Source organism: Clupea harengus, chromosome 12 (genome assembly GCF_900700415.2).
Source record: "Clupea harengus chromosome 12, Ch_v2.0.2, whole genome shotgun sequence".
NCBI classification, from domain to species: domain Eukaryota; kingdom Metazoa; phylum Chordata; class Actinopteri; order Clupeiformes; family Clupeidae; genus Clupea; species Clupea harengus.
Genome location: NC_045163.1, coordinates 24,206,931 through 24,226,831, shown reverse-complemented (window position 1 = coordinate 24,226,831; position 19,901 = coordinate 24,206,931). Strand labels below are relative to the sequence as shown.

The 19,901-nt window shown below is 46.6% G+C and overlaps 1 protein-coding gene across 1 annotated transcript in view; it reads right to left on the bottom strand.

The window, feature by feature from the left end:
* Positions 1–4,477: 4,477 nt before the first annotated feature.
* si:dkey-220k22.1 (multiple epidermal growth factor-like domains protein 9) overlaps positions 4,478–19,901 on the bottom strand; it is a 105,151-nt gene continuing 89,727 nt past the window's right edge. The window contains exons 5-6 of the mRNA XM_031578295.2: positions 11,259–11,528; positions 4,478–4,962 (exon numbers count right to left, since the gene is read on the bottom strand). Of these exons, the coding sequence (XP_031434155.1) occupies positions 4,508–4,962; positions 11,259–11,528 (725 nt within the window). The 3' untranslated portion in view covers positions 4,478–4,507. The remainder of the gene's footprint in view (positions 4,963–11,258; positions 11,529–19,901) is intronic.

Below are 19,901 nucleotides of genomic sequence, written 5' to 3'. Positions count from 1 at the left end.
GAAAGTGTGTATGAGTGTGCACTTGGAAGTCCCCAGAAGGTGATGTGTCAGTATTGGGGTTGCTGTTACAATAACATGGCGCATCATCAAGAGCGCCTTAAAGCCCTTACGCATTGAAACATGTTTTTTTTTTTCATTATTAAGCTCAAAACTGTAAGGATGTAATGTTTTGCGCAGAGGACGAGACCCTAAACGCGTTGGCTTTTAGAGTGACTTATTTGAAGCAGGAGCACATTTAGATTTTGACTGACTCATAACAAAAAAGTGTTGTTCAGCTCAGCTGGTACAACATGTGCTTTCAACACCAAAGTCAAAAGAACAATTTTCCACACCAATTTACCTACACTACAGGTGGCTCCGGCTGAGAGTGTCTACTGTAAGGCTATCGCTGCGCACAATAGTGGGTTAGTTGAATGCATTTTCACTCATAATACAAGCTATGACTGCACATGACTAGCTGGACCCTTGACATCTAAGTCAGTGTAGCATCCCGTGTCACTGAGAGCCCCCAGGCAAGTTTCAGTCTTGTATTTAAAGCAACAGTAAGGGCTTTTGTTTAAAACCAGTGAACTTAAGGTACAAAACAGCAGCCATGCCTTGCAGACATCAACAACAGCTAGCTAGCTTGCTAACTGATAGTATTACATGTTCCTGTAAAAGCTGTTCTTACATTTTCAGTTTGCCTGGGCCATGTCACCAAGCAGAGGAAATAGCGTGGGCGGCTAGTCAGGTGGTCTTGAGGGCAATTACGCCTTATTAGTGACATCATTACTGGAGGTCTAGATCACACACTCGTCAAACTGCCTCACGTGAAAATCTGTAGCCGACTTTTATTTTGATCATTACAATTGTAGGGCCTGTGTGTAACCCATTCATAGAACTACCTGTACATTGTTGTAAGTTACAGTTAACTCAAGACATTCGCGAAGGTGTGGATCTGTGGGGGCTGATGTTTATTTGGGTGCCAAGCCAAGGATGTTGCTTCCCAAAAAAAGACCCCCCATCCATCATTTTTATATAGCCTAGTACATACGATAACAGTGTGTTTACACATATAATCATGGCCCCTTTCATAAACAGTAACATTGTTGATCAGAATTGGATGCAGGCATAGTAATGTGCTGGTACTATAATTAATAATAATTATAATTAAAAAATTAGCAGGTTAGTCAAAACCTTTTCCAGAAAGCTGCATCTAAAAGATATAACATGACCTGTAAAGCAATAAGGAACCCCACAATCAACAGTAAACAAAAAGTTTGTTTTTTTATTTAAATATGTGTAGCATTAGTTGTGTCCCGTACGTATACTGCCTCAGAATCTAGAGAGAGAGAGAGTGAGAGTGAAAGAGAGAGAGAGAGAGTGAGAGAGAGAGAGAGAGAGAGAGAGAGAGAGAGAGAGTGTGTACGCATCAGCAGAGTTCCTCCACTCTGTTTCAACAGTTCCTCCCCACTCAGTGTGAGCCTGTCCGTGCGTGTATATGTGGGGGTGTCTGGTGTGAATTGTCTGTGGTTAGGTGTGATTAATATGCATCTCCAAGCCTGCGAGAGACCATAAACACCCCAATTGATTCCTTCAAACAATTTTCCACTGTGCAATAGCAGCTTCGTATTTACAAACCTGTCTGTACAAACAGTCATCATAATTACAGCTATGTACACCGAGGGGGCGGGGTCAGTGGGCGTAATGCGTGGATGGAGGCGGGGTGAAGAGTTCCTGAGGAGGTGGCAGGTCTGAGCGTGACTGAGCAGGGATCAAGCAGGGTGTCATCTGTGCAGAGTGACAGGTTTGGAGTAGGAGGTTCCCCACCCACATATTACTTTAAACTCCCTGCTTCAAGCACTCAGGTATGGCGTGGGTAGTTGGCGGCCCTCCAGGGCCCTCCACGCATGTTCCGACACAGTCGCCGATCACTATGGCCCCTTTCAGCGCCAAATGTGTGCATTTTCCTCTCTTCTAAGGTAAATGGATGCTGGACACAACCTCACTCTCTTATTCTATGTTATTCATGTGCGTTCTAATTAGTTGAGAGAAAAAAACACATTCAAAATAATGAAACTCTAAATTTTAGAGGTTAATCAATAAATAGAATAAAATAAAATCAACAAGACGAGCTTGACTGTACAGAAGAATAAGGCCTGATAAATAAAATACTGGCAAAGTTAAATCTGAGGATGTTAGAACAGAGTGTAATGTGCAACCTTAATCTGTGTTGAAAACAAAACAAGAAAACAACAACAACAAAATAAAAACAAAAATAAATAATAAACAAAACAATAATAAAAACAACAAAACAACACACTTCTCATCCTTCACTCTGCTCTCCTCTCTGGGGGTCCTACGGTGAAAGACGGCTTCTCTTTTTGCTGGAGGTAAATCACAACAGAAGCCAAGCTTCACAGACAGGTGCTGAGGAGAGACGTGGTGGGCCCAAGACACATGACTAAGACCAAGGAGGGCATCACTTCTCATTGGGACGCGGAGGAGGAGAGGGCTACGGGCGAGGCGCCGGTGAACTCAAGCCGTTGTCCAGACTGAGCGGCACACTGTGGAGGAGACACCGCAGACGGAGCGAATAGGAGGAAGTTGGCCTGGTCCTGATGGCAATATAACTGTAGGTTCTGTGTTAACGAGGGGAAGGTAGGGTTGGGAGAACAAAACAGAGAGAGAGAGAGAGATAGTAAACAACTAAACACTTTACATTACCGGTATACAAACAAATGTTCACTAATCACCACCTACACAGTCGATGCAATAAAACATTACACAGAGGACCCACTGGAATGACTTCACACTCCAGACAATTGCTAACACTAAACCTGCCTAAGGAGATTACAGGACTGAAATTGGATAGAGACAGTTGCCTCATCACTCTAGGTGAAATCTTGATGAGTAGAGGACAATGATTCCTTAGCACAGATGAAAATAAATTTGACAGTGATTCTACGTAATTCTATATATTAGGTTTATATATATATATTTATATGTATATATAAAATTACACATAAACCACCACCCCTTGATAGGACACAGTGATTCCAGTGCTTCAAGAGTGATTCCAAGAGTCACAAGACGTGGTCTTAATCAAATGCCAGGTGGTTAGTATCAACGAATACCTTACAATTCCAAACAGCACTGAAAAATCTGTATCGTCCCATGGAAAAGTCACTTGGGGGATTATGTTTTCCTTCACGAGGTGACACCGAGTAGAGTATCAGACACAAACACAGCCACTACACATGCCACTACACAGCCACTACACGTGCCTTACCTGTGCTTAAGACTGCAGCATCTGGTCCAGGCCAGCATCCAATCAGGCGAGTCTGAAGTGACGGTGCAGCCACGCCCCCAGGAGAGGCGGCCTCCTTCCCTCCCAACCGGTGGATGTGCTACAGTCACACACGTGCCACTGTACACTGCTGCTCTCCACAGGTCAACACCGGTCACTGCATGTTCAAGCTCCGTGCGGCGAGATTAGTGTTTGTGTCTAAACGGAGCACTCCAATTGAGATGGATGACTACATGTTAAAAGCGTTAAAAGGTGATGGAGTCGAGTGTACATCTTGTTGAAAAATATCTTTGTCCGAGACATCCTTATGTCCGTGGCTAAACCTAGAGAGCTCATAGCATAGAGACCTGACAGTAGGAAGCATGGGTCCAGTTTGCATGATTGTCCCAGGTGGCAGTGTGGCTAGGACTGCCTTGTCCTTGTGCAGACAGGTGCAGGTGTGCATTTGAATCAACGTGTGCACAGCTGAACGTGTTGTCATATACCTATGCATGGGTGTGTGTGTGTGTGAGGGGGGGTTACATGCCTGAGAGTGTGTGCATAAAGCGTGAGTGTTTTTTTTTTAAGTTGTGTGGTTTCATACATGTAATGCCAACGTCCTCCCCCTGGTTGCTTTGCTGTCTAACACTGGCCTTTAGCTTCAGTTTAGCTTCATTTCAACTAATGATTAGGGCTTCAAGAGTCCTCCTAGTCATGCCGTTTAGTGGTTCAACCAAGGCCTTCACCGACACAAGTTCACCCCTCCCTCCCCATAAAGCCATAGTCTTCAGTCTAATATATCCATGTCCATTTTTTAATACTTACCCACCGCTATTCAATATCCACCTGGCTCTATGGCTTAGAAAGAGGCACAGTTTCACTGGGGAAAAGTCAAGGTGCAATTCTGTGATCACTTCCAGGACTCGACCTCCCTTCATCCCTCCCTTCATCTATCCCTCCCTCCCTCCCTCCCTCCCTCCCTCTTTCTTTGATCCGAAAGGATCAGATATACTGCACTACTTCAGTGAAGTTTTTTTTCCGCGTTATTTAAAAGAAGAAGAAGAACAACAACACACGAGTCAATGATTGGCTCTCCCCCTCCTTTTGTGTGGTCCTAGTATTGGGGAAGGGGGTGGGGTTGCTGGGAGGATTACAGTACGAGCGAGGCCCCCCCCTTGACAGAGGGGAACGGAGGGTCTGTCTGTCTGTCTGTCTGTCTGTGTGGTGAGTGGGCGACCCTCACGCCTGGTAGAGGTTGGCGGGGCTGCTGAGCGCCAGCTGTCCGTTGGGCGCCACGTCTCCGCCCTCGTCCTCCAGCAGGCCCGACACGTCGGCGTTGGGGATGCTGTCGTGGTAGCTGCTGAAGCTGATGTTGTCCTCCTTCAGCTCGATGGTCCAGAAGGGCGCGTTGAGCTTGCGGTTCCGGTACTCGCGGTACGTGTAGACGCCGCCCGCCACGCCCATCAGCGCCACCACCACCACGATGATGACGGCCAGCACGATGATGTTGAACTGGGTCCAGGAGACGCCGTCCAGCGAGGCCGTGGTGTTGTCCGTCGGGGGACCCAGCGTGGTGAGGAGGGCCTGGCCTGGGGTGGTGCTCGTGGCCGGGGGGAGGGAGGTGCCGTTGGGGGAGCTCATGGTGCTTCTCCGGGGGGGGGAGGGAGTAGTGCGGACCTCAGGAGTAGGGATGACTTTAGCAGGGAGAGGAGGAGGAGGAGGAGAAGGGAAGGGAAGGGAAGGAGGAAGAGTGTGAGAGAGATAGATAGATAGATAGATAGATAGATAGATAGAGAGATAGAGAGACAGACAGACAGATAGAAGAAGTGGGAAAGGGACATAGGGAGAGAGAGAGAGAGAGAGAGAGAGAGAGAGAGTGAGAGAGAGACAGATAGACAGAGGGAGAGGGAGAGATAGAGACAGACAGACAGAGGGAGAGGGAGAGATAGAGACAGACAGATAGAGGGAGAGGGAGAGATAGAGACAGACAGATAGAGGGAGAGGGAGAGATAGAGACAGACAGACAGAGGGAGAGGGAGAGATAGAGACAGACAGATAGAGGGAGAGTGAGAGAGAGACAGATAGACAGAGGGAGAGGGAGAGATAGAGACAGACAGACAGAGGGAGAGGGAGAGATAGAGACAGACAGATAGAGGGAGAGGGAGAGATAGAGACAGACAGATAGAGGGAGAGGGAGAGAGAGACAGACAGATAGAGGGAGAGTGAGAGAGACAGACAGACAGAGGGAGAGGGAGAGATAGAGACAGACAGATAGAGGGAGAGTGAGAGAGAGACAGACAGACAGAGGGAGAGGGAGAGATAGAGACAGACAGATAGAGGGAGAGTGAGAGAGAGACAGACAGATAGAGGGAGAGTGAGAGAGACAGAGAGAGAGTGACAGAGGAAGAGAGAGAGAGAGCACCAGCATGACGGCGTGTGTGAGAAAGAGGAAGGAAGCAGAGAGAGGGGAAAAAAAAAGAAGAACAAAAATAGGACAGAGGAAGAGAAGATCAACATTTTATTCATGAAAAACATCTCAGTTGTTTCAGTAACACACTGTCTAAACGTCCTCCTCTGGGGCTTACTGCAATCTTCTGTTTCAGTAAATAATTTACACCAAAGAAATAACAGACGTTCTCCATTACAACTCTACAATGTTGTACAAGAGGAGCTGAGGAACGAGAGCATGTCTGGAGAAAGAGGCACGTCTGGTTAATACATTTTGTGTGATTGCAAACGCAGACACTGAGAACATGGCCAGCTAGCACAGGGCCTTCCACAGATCACTTTAGCAGTCCATCGTGTCACAACAGCACCAAAGAAGGCCTCCATCTTTGAATACAGCAAAGACTCATCTCTTATGTTTGTTAGTATTGTTTCACCTATGTAACACTTATATTTTAATTACCTCTGTTGTAGAAATTGAATGTGTAGTCAGACGTAGGTATTTGATTGATCTAATGGTAATGTTTGCATCATGACTGTGTCGTCTGTAGCAGCATTGCACTTACTCTGGGACTTGGATGCAGAATGCAAATGTTGTATATCTTGGATGCAGAATGCAAATGTTGTATATCTTGGATGCAGAATGCAAATGTTGTATATCTTTGATGCAGAATGCAAATGTTCCTGCTAAAAATCACACAGTTCAAATCCTACCGTGACATTCCAGCAGGTCCCTGCCACTGCGGAACTTGACAACTTGACACACACACACACACACACACACACACACACAGGCATGCTATAGCACACATGAGAGCCAGTTACACACACACACACACACACACACACACACACACACACACACACACACACAAGCTGACACAGCAATGGCAGGCTGTATTCATGGCATCTGTTCCAAGATTCAAGTCAAGCTCAGCCGAAATCCTCTCACTAACAGCACGTCTGGGAACAGGGGACCTGACTTGACTTGACTCATCCCTTCCCTTCCATTCCCTCCCCCCTTCCCCCTATCTCTATCTCTTTCTCTTTCTCTGTGTCTCTCTCTCTCTCTCTCTCTCACACCCCTGAAACTTGCCTCTGATTTTCACCCAGCCTGATTTTCACCCATGGCAGTCAGCACTTCCTTCCATCCTGTACACTATGAGCCCCATACCCTCACTTTAAAACCAGCCCCTCTCTATATAACTTCTCTCCTCTCTTCTCTTCTCTTCTCCATGCTGAAGACTAGAGGCTGCACAGAGTCATGGTTTAACTGTAGTTTCAGAGACGATAGAAGACTTGTGGCCTCTTGTCTTCTGAAGCCGGGTGCGACAGGAACACGGCACGCTGAATGTGCTGCTGCACAAATGTACACCAAATCACTTTGATGAGTCTAGCGACACAGGAGGTATGGACCAACACAGATAAGTAGAGGGCATAAACATAACAAAGGCCAACTTGGTCGTATCCAGGAAGTCTGTGGTGCAGACCCTCATTATCAGTGCTGCTGACAGTATGCTGCAGTCACTGCAAAGAAATCCCTCAAACACCAGCATTCATGTATTTCTCTCTGTGGAGTTACTGAGTGGAGTACTGATGGAGATCGTTTCCAAACACTGTTAATGACTTGAGGATATAATAATCAAGTGCCTTGTATTATTAATTACCTTATATGAATCATGTACTTATGTAAGTAGGAATGTGGCTTTTCTGTGTTTCTGCATGTGTGTAACTTAGATTATTAGGTGCCACTTAGTCTGCATTTGTACAAGAGCATGTTTAGACCAGAGGTGATAAGAAGGGTCGAACTGTGCTTCCTCCGACCTTGTGCAAAACTTCCGACCTTGTGCAAAACTTCCATCCTTGCCTCGGACGTCAGAAATCCACCATGTGGTTTATCTGCTGAACGCTAAACTTCTGTCTATATAAACCTTGTGCGACGTGTTTAATATTGCTTCACTTTCAGCCCTGTGCTGGGAGTGAGCCCGATTGCAATTGTTGTTGTTGTTTGTCTAATAAATATACTTATATGCAGCTCCGGAGTCCTGAGGTAACTAGGGTGAATTTTCACCTATCATATTTGGGGGCTCGTGACCGGGATTCCAACAATCTCATTGTATAGTTTTTCTTGGGGTTGAGACAAACTTTTTGCATGTTTGTCGTGGGGTGGAAAGGGGAACAAACAGTTGTGGAAGGACTTTTTCCTGTATGCCTCGTGTGTTGAACGAATTGCTAGAGTTAGAGAGACTCCTGTCTGTAGTTTTCATGTTCTTGGAGCGCTCAAGGCTAAATGTTATATATTCCTGTTCACCTTCCTGTCCCCATGTAAAGGAAAGCTTTGCCGCAGAGGCAAGGCCTGTTGAGAAAAGGGATAAAAGGAAGGGTAGCGTTCGTTTTTGGAACGCTAAAGGTTATAAGCAAAGAAAGCTTGTTGCCAAAAGAAGGGTTAGCGCGCGCTATATGGTTATAAGCACTGTTCACCTTCCTGTTGGAAGGAAGGGTACCGTTCGTTTTGGGGACGCTAAAGGTTATATGTAAGAGCGCTGTTCACCTCCTTCACCTAGTGGTTGAGAAGGAAGGTGTCATCTGAAGTTGAAAACTCTCTAGGCCTATTTCTCCGGATATTTTTGTGTGTATATATTCCTGTTCGCCTTGTATGAAGGGAACAAACTTTTCAGTTTCTGTTTTCCTGTGGGGTCCCTTGGTTGGCAAAAAGGCTATACAAAAAGGGGTATAGTCCGTTACGAATAGATTATTCCTGAGTGAGACAAATTAGAAAAGCTATCTCCAGTCTCCTTAAGAGACAAAATATAGTTATAATAGAAACATAACTAACCCTAGTGTGAAGAATAAGATAAAAGTAATTTAAAAGGTTTCAAGATCAGTTAGAGGTATTAAGAGAAATACATAAAATAACTTACGAATGGGAAAAAGTGCGTCAAAATCATTAATGGCAATAAGAGGTGGTTTAAAATGTCTACAACAAGAAGAAAATTGTAAACACAGATTTGAAAATGTAAGGTTGTAAGAAGAAAGAGACATCTAAAAGCAGAGTCTGAAACAGGAGAGATATTTAAAATACAGATTATGTTTCAAAAACATGCCCTACAAACTTATTAGGAAGAGATGTGATGTGGGTTGGGCATTAGAATTGTTCCAACAATACATGGGTTTTAGAATAAATTAAACAATGGTGTCCCAAAATATCATTATGTATAGAATATACACTGTTTAGCCCCAAAAAAGATTTAAAGAGAAATTTAAGTCTGTCACACTAACTAAATTAACCTAGATTGATGCATTAGTGGTACAGTAGTGGTAGCAGTGGTACAGTAGGTAGAGAAGTCGTTTAGTAATCAGAAGGTTGCTAGTTCGATTCCCTGTCGAAGCGTCCTTGAGCAAGACACTGAACCCCTAATTGCTCCTGATGTGCAGTGTGCCATCAGTGTAAATGTAAAATGTGTATACATTGTTAGTCGCACATATGTAAGTCGCTTTGGATAAAAGCGTCTGCTAAATGACTAAATGTAAATGTAATGTAAATGCATTAGACTAACACAGGCTGGGTGGGGGCTGAGTGCTGGCTCAAAAGAATCTGCTGTTCCTCCAGATAAGAAGACCTGTAAACAACATACCCTGGTGTTGTTACGATTTTTTGCAGAAACAAGGCCACAAAATTAGCAGCTGTGGTCCACTAAAGTAAAGCTATCTTAAAAAAAGCAGCCACAGACAAAGAAATAAATTATGTCTTAGCACATCCATGACACGACAAGCCATTCGTACAAACTGTATACTGTAAAAAAAAAGGTTATATGACATCTGTGTTAATGCAGGAGTGAGGACTTAAGTTGAGACCAGTGGCATACTATTCCACACGGCTAGATCCATTAGCCCAAGCAATGTCTGAATGTTTACAAGCAGTAGTGGCTGCAGCCTGGGCGGTGCAGACCTCTGCTCCTATTGTACTACACAGACACTTACACTGAAAGTTCCACATGCTTACATGTCACCAGCCAGACAATTATCTTGCATGACTGTTTTGCTCTCGCAGCCTCATATCGCTATTGAGCACCGCGTGTCATTTAACCCAGCTACACTTTTTCTTATGGCAGAGGATGGTAATCCACATGATTGTGTAGCAAAGACAGATAAAGCCAGAGCTGACCTACAAGATATGCCTTTTCCAAAAGCTGATTTAACTATTGTTTGTTGATGGTTCAAACATATAAACCTTGAACGCTCAGCCACTACTTCCACACTATTCCAAACAGGCAGCGGAATTATTTGCCCTGATTGTGCACACACATGCAAAAGACCCGGTTTCATTGGAAAACCACAAAGCAGACAAGGCCACTAACCAGGCCGGACTGCAACAACCATCTGACACACGCACATGCAAAAGACCCGGTTTCATTGGAAAACCACAAAGCAGACAAGGCTACTAACCAGGCCGCACTACAACAACCATCTGACACGTACACACTTGAAGAATTAGATCTCACAATACTAAAAGATATGGTGCAATATTGAGCCATGGTGAAAACATGCCCCAATAAGTGGGGATAGTAAGCATATATTTGTACTTCTTATTTATATTTTATTTAGTTTGAAAGATATTTAATCATTCATTATTGATTTTATTGAGTTAAATCCAAACTATTAAAAGCAAATTGAGAATCCAAGAGTGAAATTAGTGAAACTAAGCATGCATGTTGTTATCACTGTTTGAAATGATGTATGGAAGAATCTACACTGCCTAAATTCTCAAACCATTTGCTGAAACAGACAAAGAGATTGAATATACATTTGCAGAATATATGTCTCTTTCTCTCTCTCTCTCTCTCTCTCTCTCTCTCTCTCTCTCTCTCTGATAGCATGGGCACAAGCGATACGACTCCTACTTTTGCTACATATTTGATGTCTGTGCAAGGAAACTGTCAAGACAATAGTGTGTTTCAATTCAATTAATTCAATGTATGCACAAAACGCAGGTTACACAACTAGAGCTCACAATGAATGCAAGTGTCTAATTGCCACCGTCGCACTTGTTTGGACGAACACTTTTTGATGAATTCTTAAAGTCAAAACTACTTCTGTATGAAGTGCTGAAGAAGCATGAATGTTACTGGTGCTTATGTTTCTAAAGTACCAGCAAAATGGCGCAGGTGGCATTTTCAGAACATCAAAAAGTAAATCACTGGAACAACGCTGCCAGCTAGCATAACCAAATGATGGCTATATTTCTTGCAGTGTCAGTACAAGCTTAACGGTGGCGGCGGCTTTGGACAGGATTCACTCATCCTCATCTCATCCTCAGACTAACACGACTAAATAGCTAACAGAGCAGACAAAAGCTAGAAACTTAAAAATATGCCTGTATGTCTTTCACCACCTCTCACACATATATCGGTGTGTGTGTGTGTGTGTGTGTGTGTGTGTGTTTGTTTGTTTCAAGATGCTACATTCTGCATTGTCAGGGACCTGCTGTAATATCACGGTAGGATTTAAACTGCACCCCCCCCCCCCCCTCCCCTCCCCCCCTCACCTATGGCTCTGCAGGTGCGTGTGAGTGGGTCCCCGGTGAAGCCGTCGCGGCAGCGCTCGCAGTGCAGGCCCGTGGTGTTGTTGATGCAGCTCAGGCAGTGGCCCGTGTCGGGGTTGCAGGTGCGTGGAGACGAGCGAGGGTCCGCGTTCCCGCTGCAGTTGCACGGCAGGCAGATGCTGTCGGCGTTGTAGAAGCCATCGCGGCACTGCTCGCAGTTGGGGCCGCGGTACTCGGGCTTGCACTGGTCGCACACTGGAGTGCCGCTCTCGTCTGGGGAAGAAGGAGCAGCGCAGAAACAGGTCACGTTAACGATGTGCTTCAAATGACATAAGACTGGCTACAATGACATGACCAGTGGAGACTTGAGATGTTAAAACGACAAAGGCAGTGTGGATTTCAGACGTTAGAACCGTATTAATAGTGTACGTTTTGAGAAGTTAAAATGGTATAGGCAATGCAGAGTTAAGATGTTACAATGGCAAAGCCAATGCAGGTGGACATTTACTTGTATTGCATCCCACTTGTAAATCACTGTGGATAAACATTTGCCAAACGAACAGAGGTATAATGAAGATATGTACTGACAGCTGTGCTCATCTCTTGATTCTCACGCATTTCATCTAGTGGTCAGTTTAATAGCTCACTGTCCCAGAAGATGGTGCCAGTGCATCATAATGATTAGTGCACGGTTTCCTTTGCCATGTTTTCACCCCAGGCGCTAACGGTGGCTTGGATAGCTGAGCAGGGTGGTGTGTGTGTGTGTGTGTGTGTGTGTGTGGACCAACTGTCCCAGAACTGAGAGTGTAGTTTTTACAGCCAGTGATGCAAAAGCTCTCATCTGTGCTGCTGCTCCAGTTAGAATGTACACCAGAAGCTTAGCTGCAGAAATGCAGATGGAATGAGTTATTGCCAGGAGAGTTAAGGCCAATATGCTTTAACTAGCTGCCTCTTGCGTGTCTCTGCCTGCAGGGACTGGTCTGGTCACTAGGTGGCAGTGTTACATTGTACTCGTGATGCCATAAAACTTGACTGAGGGGACACATTGTACACACAACACAGTAGCCTTGCCAAGTGGACATTACTGGGTAAATAAGGACACTTCAGGTGTTATCTATGAAGAGGGTAAGAGGACACCAAAACACACACACACATACACTCACAAGTTTCACACTCATAAAAAGGAAAAGAAAGTAACGGTCAGCCAGAGATCCTACAGAAGTACTAATGCTGGCTCTCAGATATGGCCCAAGGCGCGTGTGGCTCTTTGACAGAAACAAACAAACAAACAAACAAACAAACAAACAAGCAACACTGCATCCTCATCGCACTTCTGCAATACCAGAGCGCCCACAGCTGCTCCTTCCTCAAATGGGAACGGCACTTTCCACATCCAGCAAACAATGTGCTTATTCATAGCAATGAGGAACTGAAGGAACAAATGGTGGTGCACTTCCCACTTATTATTTCAGCCATCTCATAGGTAGTGTGGGGAGTGTGAGGATGCCCATCTCATAGGTAGTGTGGGGAGTTGATGATGCCCATCTCATGCCCATCTCATAGGTAGTGTGGGGAGTTGATGATGCCCATCTCATAGGTAGTGTGGGGAGTTGATGATGCCCATCTCATGCCCATCTCATAGGTAGTGTGGGGAGTTGATGATGCCCATCTCATGCCCATCTCATAGGTAGTGTGGGGAGTTGATGATGCCCATCTCATAGGTAGTGTGGGGAGTTGATGATGCCCATCTCATGCCCATCTCATAGGTAGTGTGGCGAGCTGAGGATGCCCATCTCATAGGTAGTGTTGGGAGTGTGATGATGCCCATCTCATAGGTAGTGTGGGGAGTGTGATGATGCCCATCTCATAGGTAGTGTGGGGAGTGTGATGATGCCCATCTCATAGGTAGTGTGGCGAGCTGAGGATGCCCATCTCATAGGTAGTGTGGGGAGCTGATGATGCCCATCTCATAGTAAGTGTGGCGAGCTGAGGATGCCCATCTCATAGGTAGTGTGGGGAGCTGATGATGCCCATCTCATAGGTAGTGTGGGGAGCTGATGATGCCCATCTCATAGTTAGTGTGGCGAGCTGAGGATGCCCATCTCATAGGTAGTGTGGGGAGCTGATGATGCCCATCTCATAGTTAGTGTGGGGAGTGTGATGATGCCCATCTCATAGGTAGTGTGGGGAGTGTGATGATGCCCATCTCATAGGTAGTGTGGGGAGTGTGAGGATGCCCATCTCATGCCCATCTCATAGGTAGTGAGGGGAGCTGATGATGCCCATCTCATAGTTAGTGAGGGGAGTGTGAGGATGCTCCCTGTTCATATATAACCATGACATCACTGCACCTTGCTCCCGCTCTCAGAGGTTGTAGGAAGCTCAAGGACCGCAGGCCAAGTTACGGTTACGAGTACGGTTACGGTTACTGAGAGTATGAAAGAGAAGATCTCTGTGAAAAGAGTTCTCTCTAGCAGGAGCCAAATGAGAACAGAACAGTTCTGATGAATCGTTCATTTAAAGATGTATTTTTGGGCTTTTTGTGCCTTTAATCGATAGTGCAGTGAAGAGTGGGACAGGAAATGAGAGGGAGAAGAGCTGGGGAGTGGACAGGAGAAATGACATCGGGCCGGATTCGAACCCATGTCCTCCATGGGCGTCAAGCCCGAATGTGGTCGGGGATACTGCTTGCGCCACAGTGCCCCCCTGAATCGTTCATAAGATGGCGATCAATCCCGTGAATGCACCCCAATGTGTCTCGCTGTTTGGGTTTCGCCAAGACACACAGAATGTTCCGTCTGTTCCCAGCCTGCTTAACAGAGAGGGTAAGGCATGGGGTCCGAGACCACGGGTTCTGGAGGGGTGGCGTGTCTCCAATCTAAGTGATCTCTCTTGCCTGGGTCTCATGCCCATCAGGCCCTGATCTAATGGAGAGAGGGATTTAGTGCCATAATCTAAATGTCAAGCCCCAGACATCCATCTCTGGGTGACTGATACAGTGGATGTGAAAAATCCTTAACAGGATTGCCTCACCATCGATCCTATGTAGCTACCCTCTTTCCCCCTAAATTCTGCCTCTCCCTCAGTATTTCTCTCTCTCCCTCTCTCTCTCCCTCCCTCTCCCTCCCTCTCCCTTCCTCTCCCTTCCTCTCTCTCTCTCTCTCTCTCTCTCTCTCTCTCTCTCTCTCTCTCCCCCTCCCTCGCTCTCTCTCTCTCTCTCTCTCCCCCTCCCTCTCTCTCTCTCTCTGCTGCCATGCTGTTTAATCTTCGTCGTGGAGCGCTCACAGCAGCTGCATTAGGAAAACTACAAACTCACTGCATATGGAAATGGATGAAAGTTGCATGTCAGCAAACCTGGACCAAATATGTTGGACAAAACAGGAAACAGGCCTTTTGCTCACATAAGATAAACATTCATTACAGCGAGGCAAAGGCTAATTTGCGACTTGCTTTCTTTAAAGGGAAAGTACTGAGACAGGGAGAGAGACAGAGAGAGAGAGAGGGAGAGGGAGAGACAGAAAGAGAGAGAGAGAGAGAGAGAGAGAGAGAGGGAGAGAGAAGAAAATGAATGGCAGAAAGTAAGATACGGTGAGAAGGACATGAAAAGCACGAGAGGAGGAAGGGAGACAGGCTTAGTGGCAGGCGACGCGTTAATATCATTCCTTATGGAGGGCTCCGTGAGAGGACTGGGCGGGTGGGGGGGTATTAGGAGAGGAGAGGAGAGGAGAGGAGAGGATGGGGAGAGGAGAGGAGAGAGGAGGAGAGGAGAGGGGAGGGAAAGGGATGAGAGAGGAGAGAGGAGAGGACGGGAAGAGGAGAGGAGAGGAGAGGAGATGAAAGAGGAGAGAGGAGGAGAGGAGAGGGGAGGGGAAGGGAGGAGAGAGGAGAGGACGGGGAGAGGAGGAGAGGAGAGGAGAGGAGAAGAGAGGAGAGGAGAGGACGGGGAGAGGAGAGGACAGGGAGAGGAGAGAGAGGAGCAGAGGAGAGGAGAGAGGAGAGGCGGGGCTTGACTGTGCTCGAGACTGTGCTCCAATCAAAAGGCTGCCTTGGCCATGTCTGATAAACTGAACTGATCAGGAAGTGCTCCGCCCTCTATGACCCTGAAGCATCAAGTGGAGCCCAAATCACAAGTATGTAGTTCAGGTAATTGCTACACCTCCGTGCCGTCCTCAGTGCTGGGTGGTCAGACAAGGCCTGCCTGAGGAAAGGAAAGTGTATTCATGAGGTTCACAGCTCCAGACTGAGGACCGCTGGAGGCATAGAGGAGGGAGATGTCTAGTTACTGCTCATCTCCAAATCAACACTCCGGTTGGAGCTGGTCAGTCGTCCACTCGAAAAGGCATGACAAGGAAAGACAAGGCTTCTGATGAACAGGACAATGACACACACACAGAGAAGGAGAGGCGCCTCAGTTGCCCTGCAAAAACCCAGACACACCCATAAACCTGACAGTGACTGTGTGTGTGTCTGTGCACACCTTTATGACATGTCGCCTGAGGACAACTCACAAATACATGATCTATGCTTCCAGCCATATCAGGGACAAAAGAATCTCTCTCTCTCTCTCTCTCTCTCTCTCTCTCTCTCTCTCTCTCTCTCTCTCTCTCTCTCTCTCTCTCTCTCTCTCTCTCTCTCTCTCTCTCTCTCTCTCTCTCTCTCTCTCTCTCTCTCTCTCTCTCTCTCTCTCTCTCTCTCTCTCTCTCTCTCTCTCTCTCTCTCTCTCTCTCTTGCCGCCTCTCTCCCTCTCGCTGCCACTCACTCACTCACTCACTCACTCACTCACTCACTCACTCACTCACTCACTCACTCACTCACTCACTCACTCACTCACTCACTCACTCACCAGCTCCTTATCTTTTGTCATCTGCTGTCACCTGACTCTCTGAGTCTCATCTAATGACTCACTGGCTTTGCGAGACTCTCCACAGGTGAATGGAGGACATCGGAAACAGTAACGTACACGCAGACAGAATGCACCTCGTCCTGTTTGGTGGCTTCTCACGTTGTTGGTTTATGACATGACACCACGGAGGACACGGCGTGAAGTGTGTCAGGAAGTGCGTGAGCCGCGAATGATTAACAACAATAGCAATGTGGCAATTTGACATATAAAGTGTACATTAAGATGTTCAAATTACAACAAACCAAATAAGATATAGTATTAAAGGATGTTATATTTAATAATATATTTGATATAGTTTAAAAGGCTGTTATATATATATGTTATAACTGCTATGCATGTGTAAATGCTTGGTGTTGTATCATATTCTTAGCCCTCTTGGCTCATACAGAGAATGCTCTACATCTAGGTGAAGATAATAAAATGTCTCCTCTTTAACTTCATTGTCATGTTGTGAATTGTGGCAATAAAATGTCCTCCATATTACTCAGTGTTTCCTCATCTGTGTGTGTGTGTGTGTGTGTGTGTGTGTGTGTGTGTGGGGGTGGGGGGGGGGGGGGGGGGAGCCTTCAGCTCTCTCTCTGACTGGACTCAACCTCAATCAGTGTTCCTCTATCACCCGAGTCCGCCTTCGCCCGGGGCCATGACCTCTTTGACCCCAGGTGACATCCCACGGCACACCTCTGACTACCCCGTTATGACTCGATCGGAATTCAGAGGATTCCAGAGCGAGTTGAGACAGACCCTGAGCTGCTTGTTGTGTGTGTGTGTGTGTGTGTGTGTGTGTGTCTGTGTGTGTGTGTGTGTGTGTGTGTGTGTGTGTGTGTGTGTGTGTGTCTGTTGGGGGATGGGCGTCCGCAATGCGAGGACAGGTTAAAGTCCATCAGCTTCAGGCAAGCTCACTTTTCACTTTTCAACAAAAGGACACCTAAATGTCTAGTTGAAACAGAAGTATAAACAGGCAGATATTCTACAGTATACATACATCACACTCACACGGACAAGGTGAGGCTGCCAGCTTCTATGATTAAGTAAACACTGTCAGACTGCATAGGTCATTCAAGGAAGACACAACTTTAGGTGCCGAAAAGATACGTTTGGACCAGAGAAGTGGGACAAAACTTCAAGATACAATGGAGAAACAGTTACAGTTGGGCGGGGGGAGGGGCGGGCGAACAGAGCCACGAGAGAACAGAGACTTCACAGGGACGACACGCAAACAATGGACAGAGTCTGAGCGTTATGGACACGCCCAACAGACTGGCTACTGTTGAGCCTGGAGAAGTGTGTGTGTGTGTGTGTGTGTGTGTGTGTGTGTGTGTGTGTGTGTGTGTGTGTGTGTGTGTGTGTGTGTGTGTGTGTGTGTGTGTGTGTGTGCGCGTGTAGTGTAGCCTGGAGAAGGGTGCCTCTGGCTTTGCATAGTCCAAAATCTTTCTGCACCCTTTCAAATGTTTTCCCTGACACAACAATCTGGAGCCACAAGAGCAATTCCAGTTGTAGGCCGTGAAGCAACTTGGCTGATGGTGTTCGGTTCAAAGGCGTCGTGAAGGAAGGAAGCCTGTCCTCACTTCCTCTACCACTAACACTTTCTCTCTCTCTCGACATGAGGCAAGCGTGAACACGCCACGCGCTCGTGACAGATGTCATTTTCTGACGACGCGATCGGTCGTGCAGCATGCCGCTCGGGGAGGGGGGGTCAGCTTTTGTTCTCATGCAACACGCAACTGTCGGGGACAATGGGAAAGACAATGAAAGGGAAAAAAAACACAATAAAGACGCCTACTTCTTAAGACTTATTAAGAGCTGGTGGAGGGGGGACAGGCATTCATTCTCCATCACGCGACCTACTTAATTAATCTCACATGTGATATGACAGCAACAGCATCATCCTCATCGCCACCAGCAGAGGCAGCAGCAGCATTCATGGGCTCCTGACCAAAGGCACGGCACGACAGCACTGCAGCAGAGTGCTAATGTATGGACTGTCGGTCCTAATGAACAGCTTGTGTCTTACATTAGCAACATTAGCGGCAGCCTGCTGAGTGTTCCCAGTCGTGGAGATTGCCACTGGGATCGCCCGCCTGCCTCCCTGTCGCCTGGGATGCTAAATACGTTAGCCATTAAAGCGTGACCCAGAGGAGCCTGCCGGTGTGCGACTTAAACAAACACACACAAACAAAGAGCTGTTTTTCATATTCAAAGATTATGCAGATATGGTATGACAACAGAGGCTCGTGCAAATGCGTTTGGAACATCATCACACAGTCTTTTGAATGCGTGTCTGACGCATACTGACACATGCATAAGCAAACAGAATACTCAAGTCAGAAAAGATGCGGGGGCACTTTCGCTCTCTCTATTACTTTCTGTATGTGTGTGTGTGTGTGTGTGTGTGTGTGTGGGTGTGCGTGACAGAGGAAAAACATAGCCTAGCCCTGACACTATATTGTGTATACTGTGTGTGTGTATTTGTGTGTGTGTGTGTGTGTGTGTGTGTGTGTGTGTGTGTGTGTGTGTGTGTGTGTGTGTGTGTGTGTGATAGTGTATGTGTGCCACGTGCTGGTTTTTGTGACACACACAAAAACCAGCACGTGGCACACATACACTATCTCACACACACACACACACACACACACACACACACACACACACACAGCTGCCGTCTGGCCTGTAAGTTCTTGTCGTTTGCCTGCCAGGCTCTTTATGAATGATGGGCGCTCATTAAGGACAGAGGCGGGGCTTAAGGAGGGGGTTTAATATGTGTGACCCACATCCTCTTCCTCGTGCAAACAGTCTGGAGATGGAGAGCTACAACCACCACACCGCCGCCGCCGTCACCGCCACCATGCCGTCTCAATGACCCTCACGATAAAGCCATCACACACCCTCACCCCGGCCTCACCAGCCAGAGAAAGCCGAGACCAGACAATCTCTTTTCATGCAAGACTATTCAAAAAGACTTTTCATTCGAAAAGAGAATCAAAAGAGCTGAAAAGAGTGATGGAGGGGAAAAAAGAAAAATAAATCTCTCCGGGTTTCAATCGCTTGCGTTCCCCCCCCCCCCCCCCAAGCTGACATTCCATTAAATGATTTCATACACAGAGAGTGAGACATGTATTAACCCAGGGAGATAGTTCTGTATCAGTACGATCAGCTGGCCCTGAATAATGCTCTGTGCTCTTCTCTATCTGTGTCTGACAAAAGACCAGTCTGGGTGGGACTGGTGGGGCTCTATAACAGGGTCCTGTTATCGGTGTGTGTGATCCTGACACCAGAGGAAGGCGGACGCAGGGTCCTGTTATCGGTGTGTGTGATCCTGACACCAGAGGGAGGCGGACGGATTTGACAAGCAGCACACTGGCAGAGCTAGTCTCAGTGCCTGAGGGCCTGCCAGGCTATAACAGGTCAGAGTTCAGAGTTCACATCTCATGTAGATAGACGCGACACAAGCATCTTAGACATCAGGTCAGGTATTCAAAGGGGTGACGTGTGAGTCAGGCGGTAAACTATTCACACAATTCACAACATACTGTGCGCAGTGAAGCTGTTTCACATTCACATCAAGTGATTTATTTAGCTAGAGTGTCTCTCTGAAGACTCGTACAACGGCAGACTAATAAAGGCACACAATTATGTGCTCTTGTTCTCCCTAGATTACAGTGTGAGACTAGTCATAATTACCTCAGCGCGGTCTACCTACACATTGGACTCGCAGCCATAGGGTTGAGTGTTAAGAGTAGTGTTTA